This window comes from Xenopus tropicalis, chromosome 6, assembly GCF_000004195.4.
Source record: "Xenopus tropicalis strain Nigerian chromosome 6, UCB_Xtro_10.0, whole genome shotgun sequence".
NCBI lineage: Eukaryota > Metazoa > Chordata > Amphibia > Anura > Pipidae > Xenopus > Xenopus tropicalis.
In genome coordinates, this window is record NC_030682.2 from 150,439,069 (window position 1) to 150,460,138 (window position 21,070).

The 21,070-nt window shown below is 49.8% G+C and overlaps 1 protein-coding gene across 2 annotated transcripts in view; it reads right to left on the reverse strand.

The window, feature by feature from the left end:
• The window catches only part of zc3h3 (zinc finger CCCH-type containing 3), a 102,601-nt gene that overhangs the window by 11,418 nt on the left and 70,113 nt on the right, over positions 1–21,070 (reverse strand). For both annotated transcript variants that reach the window (NM_001044484.3, XM_018094683.2), the window contains exons 9-11: positions 19,960–20,091; positions 4,350–4,513; positions 4,057–4,214 (exon numbers count right to left, since the gene is read on the reverse strand). In NM_001044484.3, the coding sequence (NP_001037949.3) occupies positions 4,057–4,214; positions 4,350–4,513; positions 19,960–20,091 (454 nt within the window). The remainder of the gene's footprint in view (positions 1–4,056; positions 4,215–4,349; positions 4,514–19,959; positions 20,092–21,070) is intronic.

Here is a 21,070-nt window from a genome sequence, read left to right on the forward strand (position 1 = left end):
GCTAATATCCTTATCATTTACAGTAGGGGGTACATTATCCCTTATAATACATGAGTGATACTCAGAGTTCCCTGTATAACTCAGCCTGCAGCCTTGTGCCTTTATATGGGGGGCACAGAACCCCTCAGTGACTGCTAATATCCTTATCATTTACAGTAGGGGGTACATTATCCCTTATAATACATGAGTGATACTCAGAGTTCCCTGTATAACTCAGCCTGCAGCCTTGTGCCTTTATATGGGGGGCACAGAACCCCTCAGTGACTGCTAATATCCTTATCATTTACAGTAGGGGGTACAGTATCCCTTATAATACATGAGTGATACTCAGAGTTCCCTGTATAACTCAGCCTGCAGCCTTGTGCCTTTATATGGGGGGCACAGAACCCCTCAGTGACTGCTAATATCCTTATCATTTACAGTAGGGGGTACAGTATCCCTTATAATACATGAGTGATACTCAGAGTTCCCTGTATAACTCAGCCTGCAGCCTGGTGCCTTTATATGGGGGGCACAGAACCCCTCAGTGACTGCTAATATCCTTATCATTTACAGTAGGGGGTACATTATCCCTTATAATACATGAGTGATACTCAGAGTTCCCTGTATAACTCAGCCTGCAGCCTTGTGCCTTTATATGGGGGGCACAGAACCCCTCAGTGACTGCTAATATCCTTATCATTTACAGTAGGGGGTACATTATCCCTTATAATACATGAGTGATACTCAGAGTTCCCTGTATAACTCAGCCTGCAGCCTTGTGCCTTTATATGGGGGGCACAGAACCCCTCAGTGACTGCTAATATCCTTATCATTTACAGTAGGGGGTACATTATCCCTTATAATACAGTAGCTGCAGATAGAGTAGGGAAGCAGAGGGGGTCGGACGCTGTTGGTGCAACCGTTCTGCAGTCCCCGCTGGATCGGGACAGGCTGGGGGCCTATTATTATACACACATTATTGCAAATACAGGGAAATGCCAACGTTCCAATCAAGTGCTCGATAGCAAATGAATAAGAGATGCAGAAGTCCCTGCGATCGCATTACAAATGCCCCTCAGTTATTGCAATTGCAGCTGACCCCTCACCCCGCTAATAGGATTCCCTCGGCTGGGATGCTAATACAGGCCATTACCCGGGGGGGCCTCCGCGTGGGTATTTGTGGCTAAGGGACTCTTACCTGGATTAACATGGCTAATTGTGCATTAGGGAGCCTGGCATTTACATTGCAAAGTGGCAGTAATGCAGCCGGGGGATAAGCGCAATGGGGAGAAAGTGATGCGGAAGCAGCTCCTATGGATCCTGCGTGCATGGTAATGCGGGGGCGCAGGGGGGGGGCCTGGCGCACACCCAATCCATAGGGGGCTCTCTCTGGAGCTGCCCAGGGACACAGGCCCAGACCCACATACCCGGGCACAGAGTGGCATGTGCCCACGGGGAGCTTTGTTCCCTGCTGCTATGCACCAATCAGATGCTTCCAACACCCAGACTCACGCCTAATCATTTACTCGCCCCCCCTTTTGTCTCTCTGCCCCCCATGTTGGCCCCACAGGGGGGTATAAGGCTGCAGTACAATAAGAGGCTCACAGCTGGGTATTGCTGCCATACTGCCCCCCCATCACGGGGGAATGGAACGTGCGTAGGGCTGGCTCAGTGTGGAGCTATTATGGGGTGCCAGGCTGGGATTGGGGTGCCAGGGGTCCTATTGCAAATAAAGGTGTGGTTTACTTTCAGTATGTTATAGAATGGCCTATTCTTAGCAGCTCTTCAATTGGTCTTCATTATTTATTTGTTATAGTTTTTGAATTATTTGCCTTCTTCTTCTGACTCTTTCCAGCTTGAAATGGGGGTCACTGACCCCGGCAGCCAAACCCTATTGCTCTGTGAGGCTCCAGTTTTATTGTTATTGTCACTTTTTATTCCTTATCTTTCTATTCAGCCCCTCCCCTATTCATATACCAGTCTCTCATTCAAACCATTCCTTAGTCACTAAGGTAACTGGGACCCTAGCAACCATATAGCTGCTGAAACTCCAAACTGCAGAGCTGCTGAAATGAAAATGAAATAACTAAAATCTACCAATAATAAAAAATGAAGACCAATTGCAAATTGTCTCAGAATACCTCTCTCTACATCCTACTAAACGCTAACTGAGAAGAGAACATGCCCTTAAATGTGGGTTTTTGGGGCCCCCCGGGGATGGGGCCCATCTGGCCGCTTACCACAAACAAGTCGGCGCAGAAGGAAAACACCCCGATGCCCCCCCTGTAACTGAGGGGCTTTGTGTTCCCTCCCATAGAATTTAGGAGTCCCCTCACACCGAGGGCAACGCCGCCATTACTCGGAGATACTCGCCGCGCTGCGCGTCCCACAGCAACGAACCGTCAATAATTTATCAGTCAGACATATGGTTGGCAACTAAACCGCGAGTGTGAGCCCCCATGTGGGAGCCGCGCGCGCCCCCCCCCCTCCCGGGGTAACGTCAGGGCAAAGAAGTTAAAGTTAGAGGTGAACTCCAAAGTCTTCTGTCTGATTCCCGTCAGCACAAAGCACTCAGGCCTGTAACGGCAGCTGTTACCCACCGGCGCGTGGTATACGCTCAGGATATACCCCAAACCCCTCTATGTCTGGCTTAACAGCACCTTCTTATAAAGGAGTTTGCCCTTCATCCCTTTATATGGTCATGGAACCCCTCGTTGACTTCTAATATCCTTATCATTTTCACTAGGGGGTACATTATCCCTTATAATACATGAGTGATACCCAGAGTTCCCTGTATAACTCAGCCTGCAGCCTTGTGCCTTTATATGGGGGGCACAGAACCCCTCAGTGACTGCTAATATCCTTATCATTTACAGTAGGGGGTACATTATCCCTTATAATACATGAGTGATACCCAGAGTTCCCTGTATAACTCAGCCTGCAGCCTTGTGCCTTTATATGGGGGGCACAGAACCCCTCAGTGACTGCTAATATCCTTATCATTTACAGTAGGGGGTACATTATCCCTTATAATACATGAGTGATACCCAGAGTTCCCTGTATAACTCAGCCTGCAGCCTTGTGCCTTTATATGGGGGGCACAGAACCCCTCAGTGACTGCTAATATCCTTATCATTTACAGTAGGGGGTACATTATCCCTTATAATACATGAGTGATACCCAGAGTTCCCTGTATAACTCAGCCTGCAGCCTTGTGCCTTTATATGGGGGGCACAGAACCCCTCAGTGACTGCTAATATCCTTATCATTTACAGTAGGGGGTACATTATCCCTTATAATACATGAGTGATACTCAGAGTTCCCTGTATAACTCAGCCTGCAGCCTTGTGCCTTTATATGGGCACAGAACCCCTCAGTGACTGCTAATATCCTTATCATTTACAGTAGGGGGTACATTATCCCTTATAATACATGAGTGATACTCAGAGTTCCCTGTATAACTCAGCCTGCAGCCTTGTGCCTTTATATGGGGGGCACAGAACCCCTCAGTGACTGCTAATATCCTTATCATTTACAGTAGGGGGTACATTATCCCTTATAATACATGAGTGATACTCAGAGTTCCCTGTATAACTCAGCCTGCAGCCTTGTGCCTTTATATGGGGGGCACAGAACCCCTCAGTGACTGCTAATATCCTTATCATTTACAGTAGGGGGTACATTATCCCTTATAATACATGAGTGATACTCAGAGTTCCCTGTATAACTCAGCCTGCAGCCTTGTGCCTTTATATGGGCACAGAACCCCTCAGTGACTGCTAATATCCTTATCATTTACAGTAGGGGGTACATTATCCCTTATAATACATGAGTGATACTCAGAGTTCCCTGTATAACTCAGCCTGCAGCCTTGTGCCTTTATATGGGGGGCACAGAACCCCTCAGTGACTGCTAATATCCTTATCATTTACAGTAGGGGGTACATTACCCCTTATAATGTATGATACTTCCTGTATAAACACAGTAACATTACTTTGCTGGTGTAGATTGTATTGATGGAGCTTTAGTTTCCCTATGTGGGGGCAATACTGTAAGAAGCCCTAAGGGAATTACCCGAGTCGTCAGTTGTTGCCCCCTTGGCAGGTCCCTGTGAGGTGTCGCCGGTGGGAGTCAGGGAGCAGTTCAGGGAGATGAAGGCGGGGAGGGTCTGCATTCTGCTTCTGCCCAAGTCTTCATCAGACGCAGTGTCGGTGGAACCAATAGCACTTGCCCTGTAAGTGAGGGGGTAATTGTTACCTGGCACAATAACTGTTATCCAGGATTCAGTGTCTCCCTATTATACATTAAGGAATAAACACAATATGAGCTTTGGGCGGCACAAGGATTGCCGGGGCCCCGGTACTTACCCTGCAGACTGCCCCTGCCTGCCGCCGGGCCGGGGCCACTCGCTCTGGGCCACATTCTCTGGCCGTTTCTTCCTTTGGCGATGCTGCAGTTTGCACTTGGCACCGTTTGGGCACTTCCCATCCCTGGCGTAATCCGGGCACTGCAGGGTGTGCTTCTTCTTGCACTGCGGGTTAGAAATAAAACCTACGTGAGTGGTTCTGTACTGGCCCATAAACTGAATGGGCACTGCCCAAACAAAGGCTTCTAGGCTGCCTGTAATATGCCCCACGCACATTAACGGGGCGGTTCACCTTCAAGCTGTTAGTATGTCATAGATTGGCCAGTTCTAAGCAACCTTTCAATTGGTCTTTATTATCTATTTTTTTTTTTTTAAGTTTGTGAGTTATGTGCCTTCTTTCTTCAACTTTCAAATGGGGGTCACTGACCCCGGCAGCCAAACCCTATTGCTCTGTGAGGCTCCAGTTTTATTGTTATTGTTATTTTTATTCCTTATTTTTCTATTTGGTCCGGTCTTATTAATATATCAGTCTCTTATTCAAAACCAATCCCTGGTTGCCAAGGCAATTTGGACCCTAGCAACCTGATAGCTGCTGAAATTTCAAACTGGAGAGCTGTTGAACAAAAAGAGAAATCATTATAGAACTACACATAATAAAAAAGGAAGACCAATTGCAAATTGTCTCAGAATATCACTCGCTACATTGAACTAAAAGTGAACTCAATGTAGAACCTGGGCTGACCCTCTTTCTTTAAAGTGTTCTAGGTGCCAACAGGTGGGACAGGTACCAATTACTGAGTGGGGGTCTGGCAGTGATTGCCCCTCGCTCCCAGGGTACCAACGCTGACTGCCACCCTGTATGTGCGTGCCTTGGCGCTGCTGCCAGCGAGGGTGTAACAGGAGAGCAAACAGCCGGCTGCAATGAAGGACAATCCCGCGCGCTTGTGTCGGGTTCCTAATGGTTTCTGCACACACACGCCGGCCCCTCGCTGCCCCCTGCAGGCCATGACATCACCCCAAAGGATGTTGTCACATACTAAGGATGTCACAAGAGTATCCCTTGGCCCAGCACCCCGGCCCGGGCAGCAGAACATATTTCATCCGTGGCGCTAGTCCTTATTTAAGATTCACCTACAACTGCTCCGAATCATTTGTTTTTACTGCCTGGGATGAGGCCCATTTACCTCTGCGCCACACCTGTGCGCTCATTACTATTTCTACCCAATGACATCTTCCCATACATCCCCAATATCCATTTCCCCTGCTCACTCACTCCATTCACTGCTCCTTACATCTACTCAAAGCTCTCTTAGCAAATAAGTCATTAAGGGGTTAACAAGCGCCATCATTTTTTACCGAGAGTCACGGGTTGGTCGGTACTGAGTAATATGGAGCTATGGATAGGGCGGCACTGAGTAAAATAGAGGCACAGGTTGGGTGGCACTGAGTAACACAGAGCTACAGGTTGGGGGGCACTGAGTAACACAGAGCTACAGGTTGGGCGGCACTGAGTAACACAGAGCCACAGGTTGGGCGGCACTGAGTAACACAGAGCTACAGGTTGGGCGGCACTGAGTAATACGGAGCCACAGGTTGGGTGGCACTGAGTAACACAGAGCTACAGGTTGGGCGGCACTGAGTAATACGGAGCCACAGGTTGGGTGGCACTGAGTAACACAGAGCCACAGGTTGGGCGGCACTGAGTAACACAGAGCCACAGGTTGGGCGGCACTGAGTAACACAGAGCTACAGGTTGGGCGGCACTGAGTAACACGGAGCCACAGGTTGGGTGGCACTGAGTAACACAGAGCCACAGGTTGGGCGGCACTGAGTAACACAGAGCCACAGGTTGGGCGGCACTGAGTAATACGGAGCCACAGGTTGGGCGGCACTGAGTAACACAGAGCCACAGGTTGGGCGGCACTGAGTAATACGGAGCCACAGGTTGGGTGGCACTGAGTAACACAGAGCTACAGGTTGGGCGGCACTGAGTAATACGGAGCCACAGGTTGGGTGGCACTGAGTAACACAGAGCCACAGGTTGGGCGGCACTGAGTAACACAGAGCCACAGGTTGGGCGGCACTGAGTAACACAGAGCTACAGGTTGGGCGGCACTGAGTAACACGGAGCCACAGGTTGGGTGGCACTGAGTAACACAGAGCCACAGGTTGGGCGGCACTGAGTAACACAGAGCCACAGGTTGGGCGGCACTGAGTAATACGGAGCCACAGGTTGGGCGGCACTGAGTAACACAGAGCCACAGGTTGGGCGGCACTGAGTAACACGGAGGCACAGGTTGGGCGGCACTGAGTAACAGAGTCACAGGTTGGGCGGCACTGAGTAACAAAGAGCCACAGGTTGGGTGGCACTGAGTAACATAGAGGCACAGGTTGGGCAGCACTGAGTAACACAGAGCCACAGGTTGGGCGGCACTGAGTAACACAGAGCCACAGGTTGGGCGGCACTGAGTAACACAGAGCCACAGGTTGGGCGGCACTGAGTAACACGGAGGCACAGGTTGGGCGGCACTTAGTAACATAGAGGCACAGGTTGGGCAGCACTGAGTAACATAGAGCCACAGGTTGGGCGGCACTGAGTAACACGGAGGCACAGGTTGGGCGGCACTGAGTAACATGGAGGCACAGGTTGGGCGGCACTGAGTAACACGGAGGCACAGGTTGGGCGGCACTGAGTAACACAGAGCCACAGGTTGGGCGGCACTGAGTAACACGGAGGCACAGGTTGGGCGGCACTGAGGAATACGGAGCCACAGCTTAGGCAGCACTGAGTAATATGGAGCCACAGGTTGGGCGGCTCTGAGTAACACAGAGCCACAGGTTGGGCGGCACTGAGTAACACAGAGCCACAGGTTGGGCGGCACTGAGTGACACGGAGCCACAGGTTGGGCGGCACTGAGTAACACAGAGTCACAGGTTGGGCAGCACTGAGTAACACAGAGCCACAGGTTGGGCGGCACTGAGTAACACAGAGCCACAGGTTGGGCGGCACTGAGTAACACGGAGGCACAGGTTGGGCGGCACTGAGTAACACGGAGGCACAGGTTGGGCGGCACTGAGTAACACGGAGGCACAGGTTGGGCGGCACTGAGTGACATAGAGCCACAGGTTGGGAGGCACTGAGTGACATAGAGCCACAGGTTGGGCGGCACTGAGTGACATAGAGCCACAGGTTGGGCGGCACTGAGTGACATAGAGCCACAGGTTGGGTGGCACTGAGTAACATAGAGCCACAGGTTGGGCGGCACTGAGTGACACAGAGCCACAGGTTGGGCGGCACTGAGTAACATAGAGCCACAGGTTGGGTGGCACTGAGTGACATAGAGCCACAGGTTGGGCGGCACTGAGTGACATAGAGCCACAGGTTGGGTGGCACTGAGTAACATAGAGCCACAGGTTGGGCGGCACTGAGTGACACAGAGCCACAGGTTGGGCGGCACTGAGTGACATAGAGCCACAGGTTGGGTGGCACTGAGTAACATAGAGCCACAGGTTGGGCGGCACTGAGTGACACAGAGCCACAGGTTGGGCGGCATTGAGTAACATAGAGCCACAGGTTGGGTGGCACTGAGTGACATAGAGCCACAGGTTGGGCGGCACTGAGTGACATAGAGCCACAGGTTGGGTGGCACTGAGTAACATAGAGCCACAGGTTGGGCGGCACTGAGTGACACAGAGCCACAGGTTGGGCGGCACTGAGTAACATAGAGCCACAGGTTGGGCGGCACTGAGTAACATAGAGCCACAGGTTGGGCGGCACTGAGTGACACAGAGCCACAGGTTGGGCGGCATTGAGTAACATAGAGCCACAGGTTGGGTGGCACTGAGTGACATAGAGCCACAGGTTGGGCGGCACTGAGTGACATAGAGCCACAGGTTGGGTGGCACTGAGTAACATAGAGCCACAGGTTGGGCGGCACTGAGTGACACAGAGCCACAGGTTGGGCGGCACTGAGTAACATAGAGCCACAGGTTGGGCGGCACTGAGTAACACAGAGCCACAGGTTGGGCGGCACTGAGTGACACAGAGCCACAGGTTGGGCGGCATTGAGTAACATAGAGCCACAGGTTGGGTGGCACTGAGTGACATAGAGCCACAGGTTGGGCGGCACTGAGTGACATAGAGCCACAGGTTGGGTGGCACTGAGTAACATAGAGCCACAGGTTGGGCGGCACTGAGTGACACAGAGCCACAGGTTGGGCGGCACTGAGTAACATAGAGCCACAGGTTGGGCGGCACTGAGTAACATAGAGCCACAGGTTGGGTGGCACTGAGTGACATAGAGCCACAGGTTGGGCGGCACTGAGTAACACGGAGGCACAGGTTGGGCGGCACTGAGTAACATAGAGCCACAGGTTGGGTGGCACTGAGTGACATAGAGCCACAGGTTGGGCGGCACTGAGTGACACTCCGGGTGCAGTGTAGTTGGGTTTTTGGAGGCCAAACCATAGGGAACAGGGAAAGGCATTGAACAATAAGGAGGTTTCCCCTCTGACTGATCGTTTCTAATTAGAGCGAAATCTTTCTGCTTAGTCAGTGGCACCGGCGCCAAAGGTGCTGGGGAGCTGCCAGCCCCCCCCCTTATTCCTTCCCGGCCAACAACACGGCCACAGAAAGCAAGAAATCGGCCAAAAGGGTCAATTCCAAACAGCTCGGCAAGAACCAGTCCCGCCGGTCTAACAAACCTGCCCAGCAGAGCATCCCTGTAACAACAGTCCCCGCCCACATGTTCTGCTGGGCCGGCTCTGGGCGGAGTCACTTCTGCAGTGAGGCAACATGGCCCCCGATTAACCATTCAGATCAGGTACAATTTTACTGCAATTTGTCAGTTTTTACGAAGTACAAGGAGTGGCATCTGGGAGCTGGGAGTTGTAGTTCTGCACCAACCGGATCCAAAACAGTTGCAAGTTCCTGTGTTAAACTTGAAAGTGTGACCTTTGGCTCCGGCCTTGCTCCCTGGGACACCCTGCCCCCCCCATGGCTCCAGAGACCACCCAAGGTGCCCGTTTTACTACAAGAAAGGGCGCCGGGTTCATCTGTCTTACTCCACTCAAGTGGGGGTTAAAATAACAGAGGGAAATATCCAGTTCCTGTTGGTGATGGATGTGCCGACGCCTTGGGAGCAGCACCTTGGCCTTAGCCTTGCCCACTCACGGTGTGGGCACACATTGGCCGGCCAACTTCAGCTCCTTATGGCAGGCACCTTTACTCTAGGTCAGAATCTCATAGCAACCAATCAGCAGGTAGTATTGAAGGGATCTACAGGGGCCAGCAACCTGGTGGGAGGAGACTGCTACAATGCGCCATTATCTGATTTTCAAACCTGCCCCATAGATATATCTGCCTGATATTTGGGCCAATATGGTACTGAAGTAATCCGGTCGGCAGTTTTTATTGGGCCACCAATGGCCAGCTTTAGGCATCTAATGCAGAAGGAATTATTACAGCAAACGTCCAATTGGTTAACTGCACACAGTATAATGAAAACACACAACTGATTGGTTCCTATGGGTTAATGGACAAGTCCAGCTGGAGAACTGGTTCCCCCAATTAGTACACTGGAAACAGACATCTGTTTGGTTGCTACGGGTTACAAGACTTTGTATTCTCATTTTGCAGATGTTAGAAGAGCAGTTGGGGGGGGTTATTTTTATTAGTGGAGTGAAATGTGTTTGTGGCTCAGCACTTATTAACCCCCAAGTGGTGGGGGCAGGATTGGCGACACTGAGCACCCAGTTGATAACCCTGCGGCTGTAGGTACGGGAGCCCCCCCATCCCCTTTCACATGTCGGTCACAAACACATAAATGATTTCATGAAAATGACAGATTTCTGTAAGACCAATCAGCGTGGGTCAGACTGGGGCAGTCGTGCAGGAGCGGCCCATTACTCATATTCCGTGCCACCTCCCAAGGAAATGGATTATTATTAACCTGTCTCTATAGCCCCCCGAGGCACTCGAGAGGTTAATAGGAGTCGCGGGGTGCCGGGTCCCATGGGGCCCCATGCTGGGGAAGGGGCAGGTATAGGTTATTCCAACCTGTGTTTGTGTTGATAGCAGAGGGGATGTAGGGCAGCCCCGGCCTGGCACAACAGGGTAACTGGCAGCAACCTGCCCCCCCCCCCTGCCCTGCACATGTCAGTTAAGGTGAAAGCAGGAGGGGCCCAAGCGCACTAGTTGGGGGGCTGTGTAAGTGAGGAGGGTGTCATTCCCTAGGGTCACCCGATGCCTCCCACCTGTCAGGGGCAACTAATTATAAGCACGGTGGGAGCCCGGCCAATCAGCAGGTTAAATTGTAAGAAAAGGAGAAGGGTTTGGCCAAGAGACAAGAGCAGGATGGAATCTTCCCAGGGCCCCCGAGAGGGGAGGATGGAGGAAACCATTAACCCTCGCAGCAGAGAAAGCTGCCTTGTATACATATATATAGCTTGGCACATACACTGAAATCCAACCTACTGCCCTACAGGGGGCGCTGCGCAGCAGAACCCATCAACTGGCTCTCAGGGAATGCTGGGAGTGCAACAACCACTGCAGCCACTTGGCTACCCCAATGCACACAGTGGCACCAGGAGACAGTCTGAAACCATTTTTTTTCGTCTGGTTTCTGAAATTGTGGTTGCCAAGGTAAGGTAGCCTAGCAACCAAATATTTGTTTGAATTTTAGATTAGATTACTAATCTAAACTTAACTCCCCCTTTACATTTCTCACTGGTATCTTCCGCCGCAATAAATCTGGGGCACAAATGAGATGGGGGCGCTGTTCTGCTGCAGCCCTATGGAAAGTGCCTGTTGGCTCAAAGTGGTGGTAAGTGGTACTACAGCTAATAGCACAAAGTTCTATGGGGCGGGACTACAAAATGGCAGCCGTGCTGTACTTATAACACACACAGGCAGGCTGATAGGGGGCAGATATTTAGTACCCCCGTGGGTGGGCCCCTCCTGCGGATGCCAGAGGTATAATGAACACAATTAACATGACATTCTCCTGTGGCACAACATGGATTCCGTGCAGCTGCCAGGCCCCCCGGCCGAGCTCTCCCATCAGTCACTACAGGCAGCTGAATATTCAGGCTCAGGTTACCAAGTTCCTATTAGGGGTGCACTGGGGGGGCCCGTGGCACTGGGGGGGTCCGTGGCACTGTACAGAAAATAACCATTATCTGACAAACCGTTTGTATTTCATGCAGTGACTGTAAGGGGGCCGGGCTGAGCTCTCACTGAGAATTCTGGGAAATATGTGCCCCTCTGGTGCCTATGAGCATTCTGGGTAGAGGAAGCCAGGCTATAGGCAAACACTAAAGCATTCTGGGTAGTGGAAGTCAGGCTATAGGCAAACACTAAAGCATTCTGGGTAGTGGAAGTCAGGCTATAGGCAAACACTAAAGCATTCTGGGTAGAGGAAGTCAGGCTATAGGCAAACACTAAAGCATTCTGGGTAGTGGAAGTCACGCTATAGGCAAACACTAAAGCATTCTGGGTAGAGGAAGTCAGGCTATAGGCAAACACTAAAGCATTCTGGGTAGTGGAAGTCAGGCTATAGGCAAACACTAAAGCATTCTGGGTAGAGGAAGTCAGGCTATAGGCAAACACTAAAGGATTCTGGGTAGTGGAAGTCAGGCTATAGGCAAACACTAAAGCATTCTGGGTAGAGGAAGTCAGGCTACAGGCAAACACTAAAGCATTCTGGGTAGTGGAAGTCACGCTATAGGCAAACACTAAAGCATTCTGGGTAGTGGAAGTCAGGCTATAGGCAAACACTAAAGCATTCTGGGTAGAGGAAGTCAGGCTATAGGCAAACACTAAAGCATTCTGGGTAGTGGAAGTCAGGCTATAGGCAAACACTAAAGCATTCTGGGTAGTGGAAGTCACGCTATAGGCAAACACTAAAGCATTCTGGGTAGAGGAAGTCAGGCTATAGGCAAACACTAAAGCATTCTGGGTAGTGGAAGTCACGCTATAGGCAAACACTAAAGCATTCTGGGTAGAGGAAGTCAGGCTATAGGCAAACACTAAAGCATTCTGGGTAGTGGAAGCCACGCTATAGGCAAACACTAAAGCATTCTGGGTAGTGGAAGCCAGGCTATAGGCAAACACTAAAGCATTCTGGGTAGTGGAAGCCACGCTATAGGCAAACACTAAAGCATTCTGGGTAGAGGAAGTCAGGCTATAGGCAAACACTAAAGCATTCTGGGTAGAGGAAGTCAGGCTATAGGCAAACACTAAAGCATTCTGGGTAGTGGAAGTCAGGCTATAGGCAAACACTAAAGCATTCTGGGTAGTGGAAGTCACGCTATAGGCAAACACTAAAGCATTCTGGGTAGAGGAAGTCAGGCTATAGGCAAACACTAAAGCATTCTGGGTAGTGGAAGTCAGGCTATAGGCAAACACTAAAGCATTCTGGGTAGTGGAAGTCACGCTATAGGCAAACACTAAAGCATTCTGGGTAGAGGAAGTCAGGCTATAGGCAAACACTAAAGCATTCTGGGTAGTGGAAGTCACGCTATAGGCAAACACTAAAGCATTCTGGGTAGAGGAAGTCAGGCTATAGGCAAACACTAAAGCATTCTGGGTAGTGGAAGCCAGGCTATAGGCAAACACTAAAGCATTCTGGGTAGAGGAAGTCAGGCTATAGGCAAACACTAAAGCATTCTGGGTAGTGGAAGCCAGGCTATAGGCAAACACTAAAGCATTCTGGGTAGAGGAAGTCAGGCTATAGGCAAACACTAAAGCATTCTGGGTAGTGGAAGCCACGCTATAGGCAAACACTAAAGCATTCTGGGTAGTGGAAGCCACGCGGGGCAGACCAGAGGGAAATCCTTTATATTCTGGGTGAGACCAAACCAGCACCGGATTATTTATATTTAAGTGCTGGTTCCTGGGGGTAAATTCACAAATAATACTTTTCTGTGAGACTGACAGATATATTAATAATTTGTACTAAAAACCTGAGAGAAATGTTCATGAACTCTTTCCTCTTGAGTTAGAATTAGAAACGCTTTCTCCCTTACGAGTGCAGGAGAGCGCCCCCGTATCCCTTACAAGTGCAGGAGAGCGCCCCCGTATCCCTTACAAGTGCAGGAGAGCGCCCCTGTATCCCTTACAAGTGGAGGAGAGCGCCCCCGTATCCCTTACAGGTGCAGGAGAGCGCCCCCGTATCCCTTACAGGTGCAGGAGAGCGCCCCCGTATCCCTTACAGGTGCAGGAGAGCGTCCCCGTATCCCTTACAAGTGCAGGAGAGCGCCCCCGTATCCCTTACAAGTGCAGGAGAGCGCCCCCGTATCCCTTACAAGTGCAGGAGAGCGCCCCCGTATCCCTTACAAGTGCAGGAGAGCGCCCCTGTATCCCTTACAAGTGCAGGAGAGCGCCCCTGTATCCCTTACAAGTGCAGGAGAGCGCCCCCGTATCCCTTACAAGTGCAGGAGAGCGCCCCCGTATCCCTTACAGGTGCAGGAGAGCGCCCCTGTATCCCTTACAAGTGCAGGAGAGCGCCCCCGTATCCCTTACAAGTGCAGGAGAGCACCCCTGTATCCCTTACAAGTGCAGGAGAGCGCCCCTGTATCCCTTACAAGTGCAGGAGAGCGCCCCTGTATCCCTTACAAGTGCAGGAGAGCGCCCCCGTATCCCTTACAAGTGCAGGAGAGCGCCCCCGTATCCCTTACAAGTGCAGGAGAGCGCCCCCGTATCCCTTACAAGTGCAGGAGAGCGCCCCCGTATCCCTTACAGGTGCAGGAGAGCGCCCCCGTATCCCTTACAGGTGCAGGAGAGCGCCCCCGTATCCCTTACAAGTGCAGGAGAGCGCCCCCGTATCCCTTACAAGTGCAGGAGAGCGCCCCCGTATCCCTTACAAGTGCAGGAGAGCGCCCCCGTATCCCTTACAAGTGCAGGAGAGCACCCCCGTATCCCTTACAAGTGCAGGAGAGCGCCCCCGTCTCCCTTACAAGTGCAGGAGAGCGTCCCCCGTCTCCCTTACAAGTGCAGGAGAGCGCCCCCGTCTCCCTTACAAGTGCAGGAGAGCGCCCCCGTCTCCCTTACAAGTGCAGGAGAGCGCCCCCGTCTCCCTTACAAGTGCAGGAGAGCGCCCCCGTATCCCTTACAAGTGCAGGAGAGCGCCCCCGTATCCCTTACAAGTGCAGGAGAGCGCCCCCGTATCCCTTACAAGTGCAGGAGAGCGCCCCTGTCTCCCTTACAAGTGCAGGAGAGCGCCCCTGTATCCCTTACAAGTGCAGGAGAGCGCCCCCGTCTCCCTTACAAGTGCAGGAGAGCGCCCCCGTCTCCCTTACAAGTGCAGGAGAGCGCCCCCGTCTCCCTTACAAGTGCAGGAGAGCGCCCCCGTCTCCCTTACAAGTGCAGGAGAGCGCCCCCGTCTCCCTTACAAGTGCAGGAGAGCGCCCCCGTCTCCCTTACAAGTGCAGGAGAGCGCCCCCGTCTCCCTTACAAGTGCAGGAGAGCGCCCCTGTCTCCCTTTATCATTAATACGTCCCCCTGCATTTCAGCCCCACTTCCTCAACAGAGCTGCCATTTTGGATAACCCCTAGTGTGCCTCACTACTGCCCTCTTGTGGTGCACTCATATTGTAAGGAGGACCTTGGCCTTTTATATGCAGAAGGGGCAGCACCTTGTAAAAGCTTAGGACACGCCCATCATGAAATAAAAAATCCAGTGGGTGTGGGAGAAGTACTGCTCTGAGGAGCACAGGGGGCGGGGCTAGTTACACAGAGGCAAAATGACAGGATCATAACATCGTGTGGTCATGGGCTGTGCTTGCCACTGCCTTCCATTTTTTTTCATTTAATTTTTAATTAAATTTATTTATTTTTTTAATTTAAAAATCATTATTTAGTAGCCATAATGTACAACTACAGGAAGATCCCTTATCCAGAAGATCCCAGGTCCCCAGCCTTGTGGATACCTGTATAAACAACCCACCCACAGCCCTTACACAGGGAACCCTGGCGCAAACTTAGAAGCAGGTATTTAATTATATGCAAAATGATTACAATTATTAAGGAAGCCCCTAACGAGGCAATAAGGCCCGCCTCCCTAACAAGCGCTGCTTTATGAGGCTCGCTACTCGGCGAGATGCTGCCGCCAACTCTCCGGGGCCCATTTCACCGCTGCCTTGGAAATAAATAAGAAAAAAAAAAAACCCACCCAGGAAAGGCCTGACCTCAGCGCTTTTGCCAATTATTTGGGAGAACAGGGTTAACCCTTTGTGGGGCCGGCGCGCTTCCATTGCTGGGAATCTGTCTCTGTCAGCAGTCTGGCCGCACACACAATTACATGCTGCAATCCATCACGCCAACAAGAAAGCTTCGGTGACACGCCGCAAAAGCCACTCGCTAAGCACTTTCCCTAATAGAATAAATATTCTAAATATCTCTTTTATATTTTCATGTAAATTGAAATATTCTCCTGTAATTGCGTGTGATGCTCGGGACGCTCGGCACTATCCCGCAACCGCCGCGCAGTCTGGGAGCTCGGCGCGGAACCCCCAAGGCAGAGGTGCCAGGGAGTAACCATGTTGGCCCCATTTCCACGCAGGCTTCCATTGGTGGTGCTCAGGGCACAGTCGGGCACTGACCGATTAATCACTCGGCCATAGGGATAGCATTTTACTAAAGGCTACTGATATGTAGCATGGCAGCTCCCGTGTCTATATGTGTATATATATATATATATATATAATTTCCATATTATATATAATCTCCCTACTGTAAATTATATCCTTATAAACAATTAGTGATGTCAACAGTTATAATGGGAGCTTAGTGATGTAATTTCTGTCACATGACTCATGAAACTTGTCTATTATAATAAATAAAGTGCCCCCTGTCGTAAAATATGAGGATATTAGAAGTTACCTTGGAGTTCAATGACCTGTATAAAAACATACGGCCTTTGGCCTCGTACCTTTATATGGTCATGGAACTCCTTGGGGACTTATAATATCCCTATATGTTACAATAGGGGGTACTTTATTCACTATATATTATAAGGAACTCCTCGGGGACTTATAATATCCCTATATGTTACAATAGGGGGTACTTTATTCACTATATATTATAAGGAACTCCTCGGGGGCTTATAATATCCCTATATGTTACAATAGGGGGCACTTTATTCACTATATATTATAAGGAACTCCTCGGTGGCTTATAATATCCCTATATGTTACAATAGGGGGCACTTTATTCACTATATATTATAAGGAACCCCTCGGTGGCTTATAATATCCCTATATGTTACAATAGGGGGCACTTTATTCACTATATATTATAAGGAACTCCTCGGGGACTTATAATATCCCTATATGTTACAATAGGGGGCACTTTATTCACTATATATTATAAGGAACCCCTCGGGGACTTATAATATCCCTATGTTACAATAGGGGGCACTTTATTCACTATATATTATAAGGAACTCCTCGGGGGCTTATAATATCCCTATATGTTACAATAGGGGGTACTTTATTCACTATATATTTTAAGGAACCCCTCTGGGACTTATAATATCCCTATATGTTACAATAGGGGGTACTTTATTCACTATATATTATAAGGAACCCCTCGGTGGCTTATAATATCCCTATATCTTACAATAGGGGGCACTTTATTCACTATATATTATAAGGAACTCCTCGGGGACTTATAATATCCCTATATGTTACAATAGGGGGCACTTTATTCACTATATATTATAAGGAACTCCTCGGGGGCTTATAATATCCCTATATGTTACAATAGGGGGCACTTTATTTAGTGCTGGGCGGTATGACCAAAAATTTATATCACGGTATTTTTTTTATTATATCGGTATCACGGTATTTGACGGTATTTTTTTTTCCCCATGCATGATTAGGTGACCACCCCAAACACCCCCCCCAACCCCAAACACCCCCCCCCCAACCCCAAACACCCCCCCATCCAACCCCAAACACCCCCCCATCCAACCCCAAACACCCCCCCATCCCCTTCACATAAATAAACCTTACGAGCCAGGCAGCCGCAAGCACCCCCGACAGCTCACAGAGCCTCCTGGTAATTTTTCTTACTATTTCCGGGTTGCACGCATGACATCAGCGCGCACAACCCGGAAATAGTAAGAAAAATTGCCAGGTGGCGCCCACACCGGTATGCCGGTAAGTTAAAATTTTTTATCATTTTTTAAAAAAAAAAAACGGTGTTCGGTATATACCGGTATACCGCCCAGCACTAACTTTATTCACTATATATTATAAGGAACTCCTCGGGGGCTTATAATATCCCTATATGTTACAATAGGGGGCACTTTATTCACTATATATTATAAGGAACTCCTCGGTGGCTTATAATATCCCTATATGTTACAATAGGGGGCACTTTATTCACTATATATTATAAGGAACCCCTTGGGGGCTTATAATATCCCTATATGTTACAATAGGGGGCACTTTATTCACTATATATTATAAGGAACTCCTTGGGGACTCATAATATCCCTATATGTTACAATAGGGGGCACTTTATTCACTATATATTATAAGGAACCCCTTGGGGGCTTATAATATCCCTATATGTTACAATAGGGGGTACTTTATTCACTATATATTATAAGGAACCCCTCGGGGGCTTATAATATCCCTATATGTTACAATAGGGGGCACTTTATTCACTATATATTATAAGGAACTCCTCGGGGGCTTATAATATCCCTATATGTTACAATAGGGGGTACTTTATTCACTATATATTATAAGGAACTCCTCGGGGGCTTATAATATCCCTATATGTTACAATAGGGGTACTTTATTCACTATATATTATAAGGAACCCCTCGGGGACTTATAATATCCCTATATGTTACAATAGGGGGCACTTTATTCACTATATAATTATCTACACACATTACATATAGCACATCCTGCCTACTTTCCCCATATCTAATAAATAACAAATCCTATGGGTGCCAATATCAGACAGTTTAATGCCAAGTCTTTGGGCTACTCCTAAATGAAAATGTTCCCGATTTCCCATGATCCTAATCGGAAGGGCTGGCAATATGAAAGGGCACTCAGATGAAGTTCCAGATGATATTAAGGAACAGATCAGGAAGAGAGCACAACACAATATCTAAGGGTATGTGTGTGCCAATGGGCACAGTTGGCTCAATTATCAGGAAGTGGAAAATACAACATCAGCCCAAGTAGACGCTGCCCGGCGTGGCACAGAAGCAGCTTCACACACGGGCACTGTGCCAAGGCATGTCCAAAGTTTGCCAAAATACATGATGACACACATTCAAGAGGAAACACAAATAAGATTTTTATTCCCCGGGCAACGACTTGCCCATAGCGTCCGCCTCCTGGCACAGACCACTCAGTTGGTGCCCCCTCCTCAGCTGAAAGTAACCTTAGGCGCAGGAATAAAGTGTAAGCCTTTCTACTGGCACTCAGTACACAGGGAAACCTTAATATGCCCCCTTAGTGGGCAGTGAGACCCTGCCTGCCTTTCTGTTGCCCATTACAGTGGGCACTACAGCTTTATTATGGAGTATATATGCCACCTTAGTGGGCAGTGAGACCCTACCTGCCCTTCTGTTGGCAGTTACAGTGGGCACTACAGCTTTATTATGGAGTATATATGCCACCTTAGTGGGCAGTGAGACCCTGCCTGCCCTTCTGTTGGCCGTTACAGTGGGCACTACAGCTTTATTATGGAGTATATATGCCCCCTTAGTGGGCAGTGAGACCCTGCCTGCCTTTCTGTTGGCAGTTACAGTGGGCACTACAGCTTTATTATGGAGTATATATGCCACCTTAGTGGGCAGTGAGACCCTGCCTGCCTTTCTGTTGGCAGTTACAGTGGGCACTACAGCTTTATTATGGAGTATATATGCCACCTTAGTGGGCAGTGAGACCCTGCCTGCCTTTCTGTTGGCAGTTACAGTGGGCACTACAGCTTTATTATGGAGTATATATGCCACCTTAGTGGGCAGTGAGACCCTGCCTGCCCTTCTGTTGGCCGTTACAGTGGGCACTACAGCTTTATTATGGAGTATATATGCCACCTTAGTGGGCAGTGAGACCCTGCCTGCCTTTCTGTTGGCAGTTACAGTGGGCACTACAGCTTTATTATGGAGTATATATGCCACCTTAGTGGGCAGTGAGACCCTGCCTGCCTTTCTGTTGCCCATTACAGTGGGCACTACAGCTTTATTATGGAGTATATATGCCCCCTTAGTGGGCAGTGAGACCCTGCCTGCCCTTCTGTTGGCAGTTACAGTGGGCACTACAGCTTTATTATGGAGTATATATGCCACCTTAGTGGGCAGTGAGACCCTACCTGCCCTTCTGTTGGCAGTTACAGTGGGCACTACAGCTTTATTATGGAGTATATATGCCACCTTAGTGGGCAGTGAGACCCTACCTGCCTTTATGTTGGCAGTTACAGTGGGCACTACAGCTTTATTATGGAGTATATATGCCACCTTAGTGGGCAGTGAGACCCTGCCTGCCTTTCTGTTGGCAGTTACAGTGGGCACTACAGCTTTATTATGGAGTATATATGCCACCTTAGTGGGCAGTGAGACCCTGCCTGCCTTACTCACTCACCTTGGCCCCCAGGGGGCAGTAGCCCTTGAGGAAGTCCTTGCAGATTTCGGCCTTTCGGGAGACATAGACGTGGCTGTAAGGGCAGTCGTTATTGTGGCAGATTCCTTTCAGGAAGTAGGAGCACACTGGCATCTGCGGGGAGAAGGGCACAGCGGGTGAGAAAATAATATCCGATCAGTCAGAATAGAAATGGATCTGTGCTTATAGCTGGGGGGAAATAACTGCCCCTGTGGCACCCAATGGATCAGCCGGGGGCAATTGGGTTGCACCATGTAGAGCCTAAATCTGCTCTAGAACCTCTAGCACTGACAGACACAGACAGGGCCATACATCTCCCAACTGTTTGTTGGTCCCCCCCCCCAGTCTCCGGGGCCCTTTCCCATGATGCACAGCGCAGGTAGGGAGTAAGTAGAATGGCAGTTCGTTAGTGAATATGATAATGGGCTTTCTCACAGCATAATGAGCCACAGACTGTAATTGTGCGGGTAACGAGGGGACCTGTCGCCGTGTGATACTGAATCAGCGTCTCCGAGGGGGGGTAGCAACCCACCTGTCACCTCTCTCACCACTAAGTGCGGCACATATGGCAACACCGTAAGAAAAAGTCACACTTTGGGCTCATACGTTCACTGAGCCCCTCAATGTCCCAGCACCCCCAGAGCTCTCTCATACAGCCCCCCACACTCTCTTCATCATCAGAGACCAATCAGTCATTAACATCAAGCACCTAATTGGAATCATCGGAGGCAAGTGATGGGGTTAATTAAAATTGAATAGTAAGCTGCCCCATTTGTGCCCCACGTACGTGTGTATGTGTATCTTACAGTCTCCATTGGGCCAATCAAGGCAACATTAGAGGCAATCGGCCCCACCAGCCTCGGTTTATAGCCCCCCGCACTCTCCTCATTGCCACAGTAAATGAGAGTGCAGTAAAGGTGTCTCTCGGAGAGGAAGGAATTGATGAGAGCGCAATCATCTCTCCAACAGCCTCTCTCTGTGTAACAATCAGTCGCTAATAAACTCATAAAGCAGCAGAGGGATTTCTGGCCGACACATCTGTCTCTGGAGCCATAAAGCTGCCAGCCCCGCGGCTTTCACCTTGTAGGGGAGA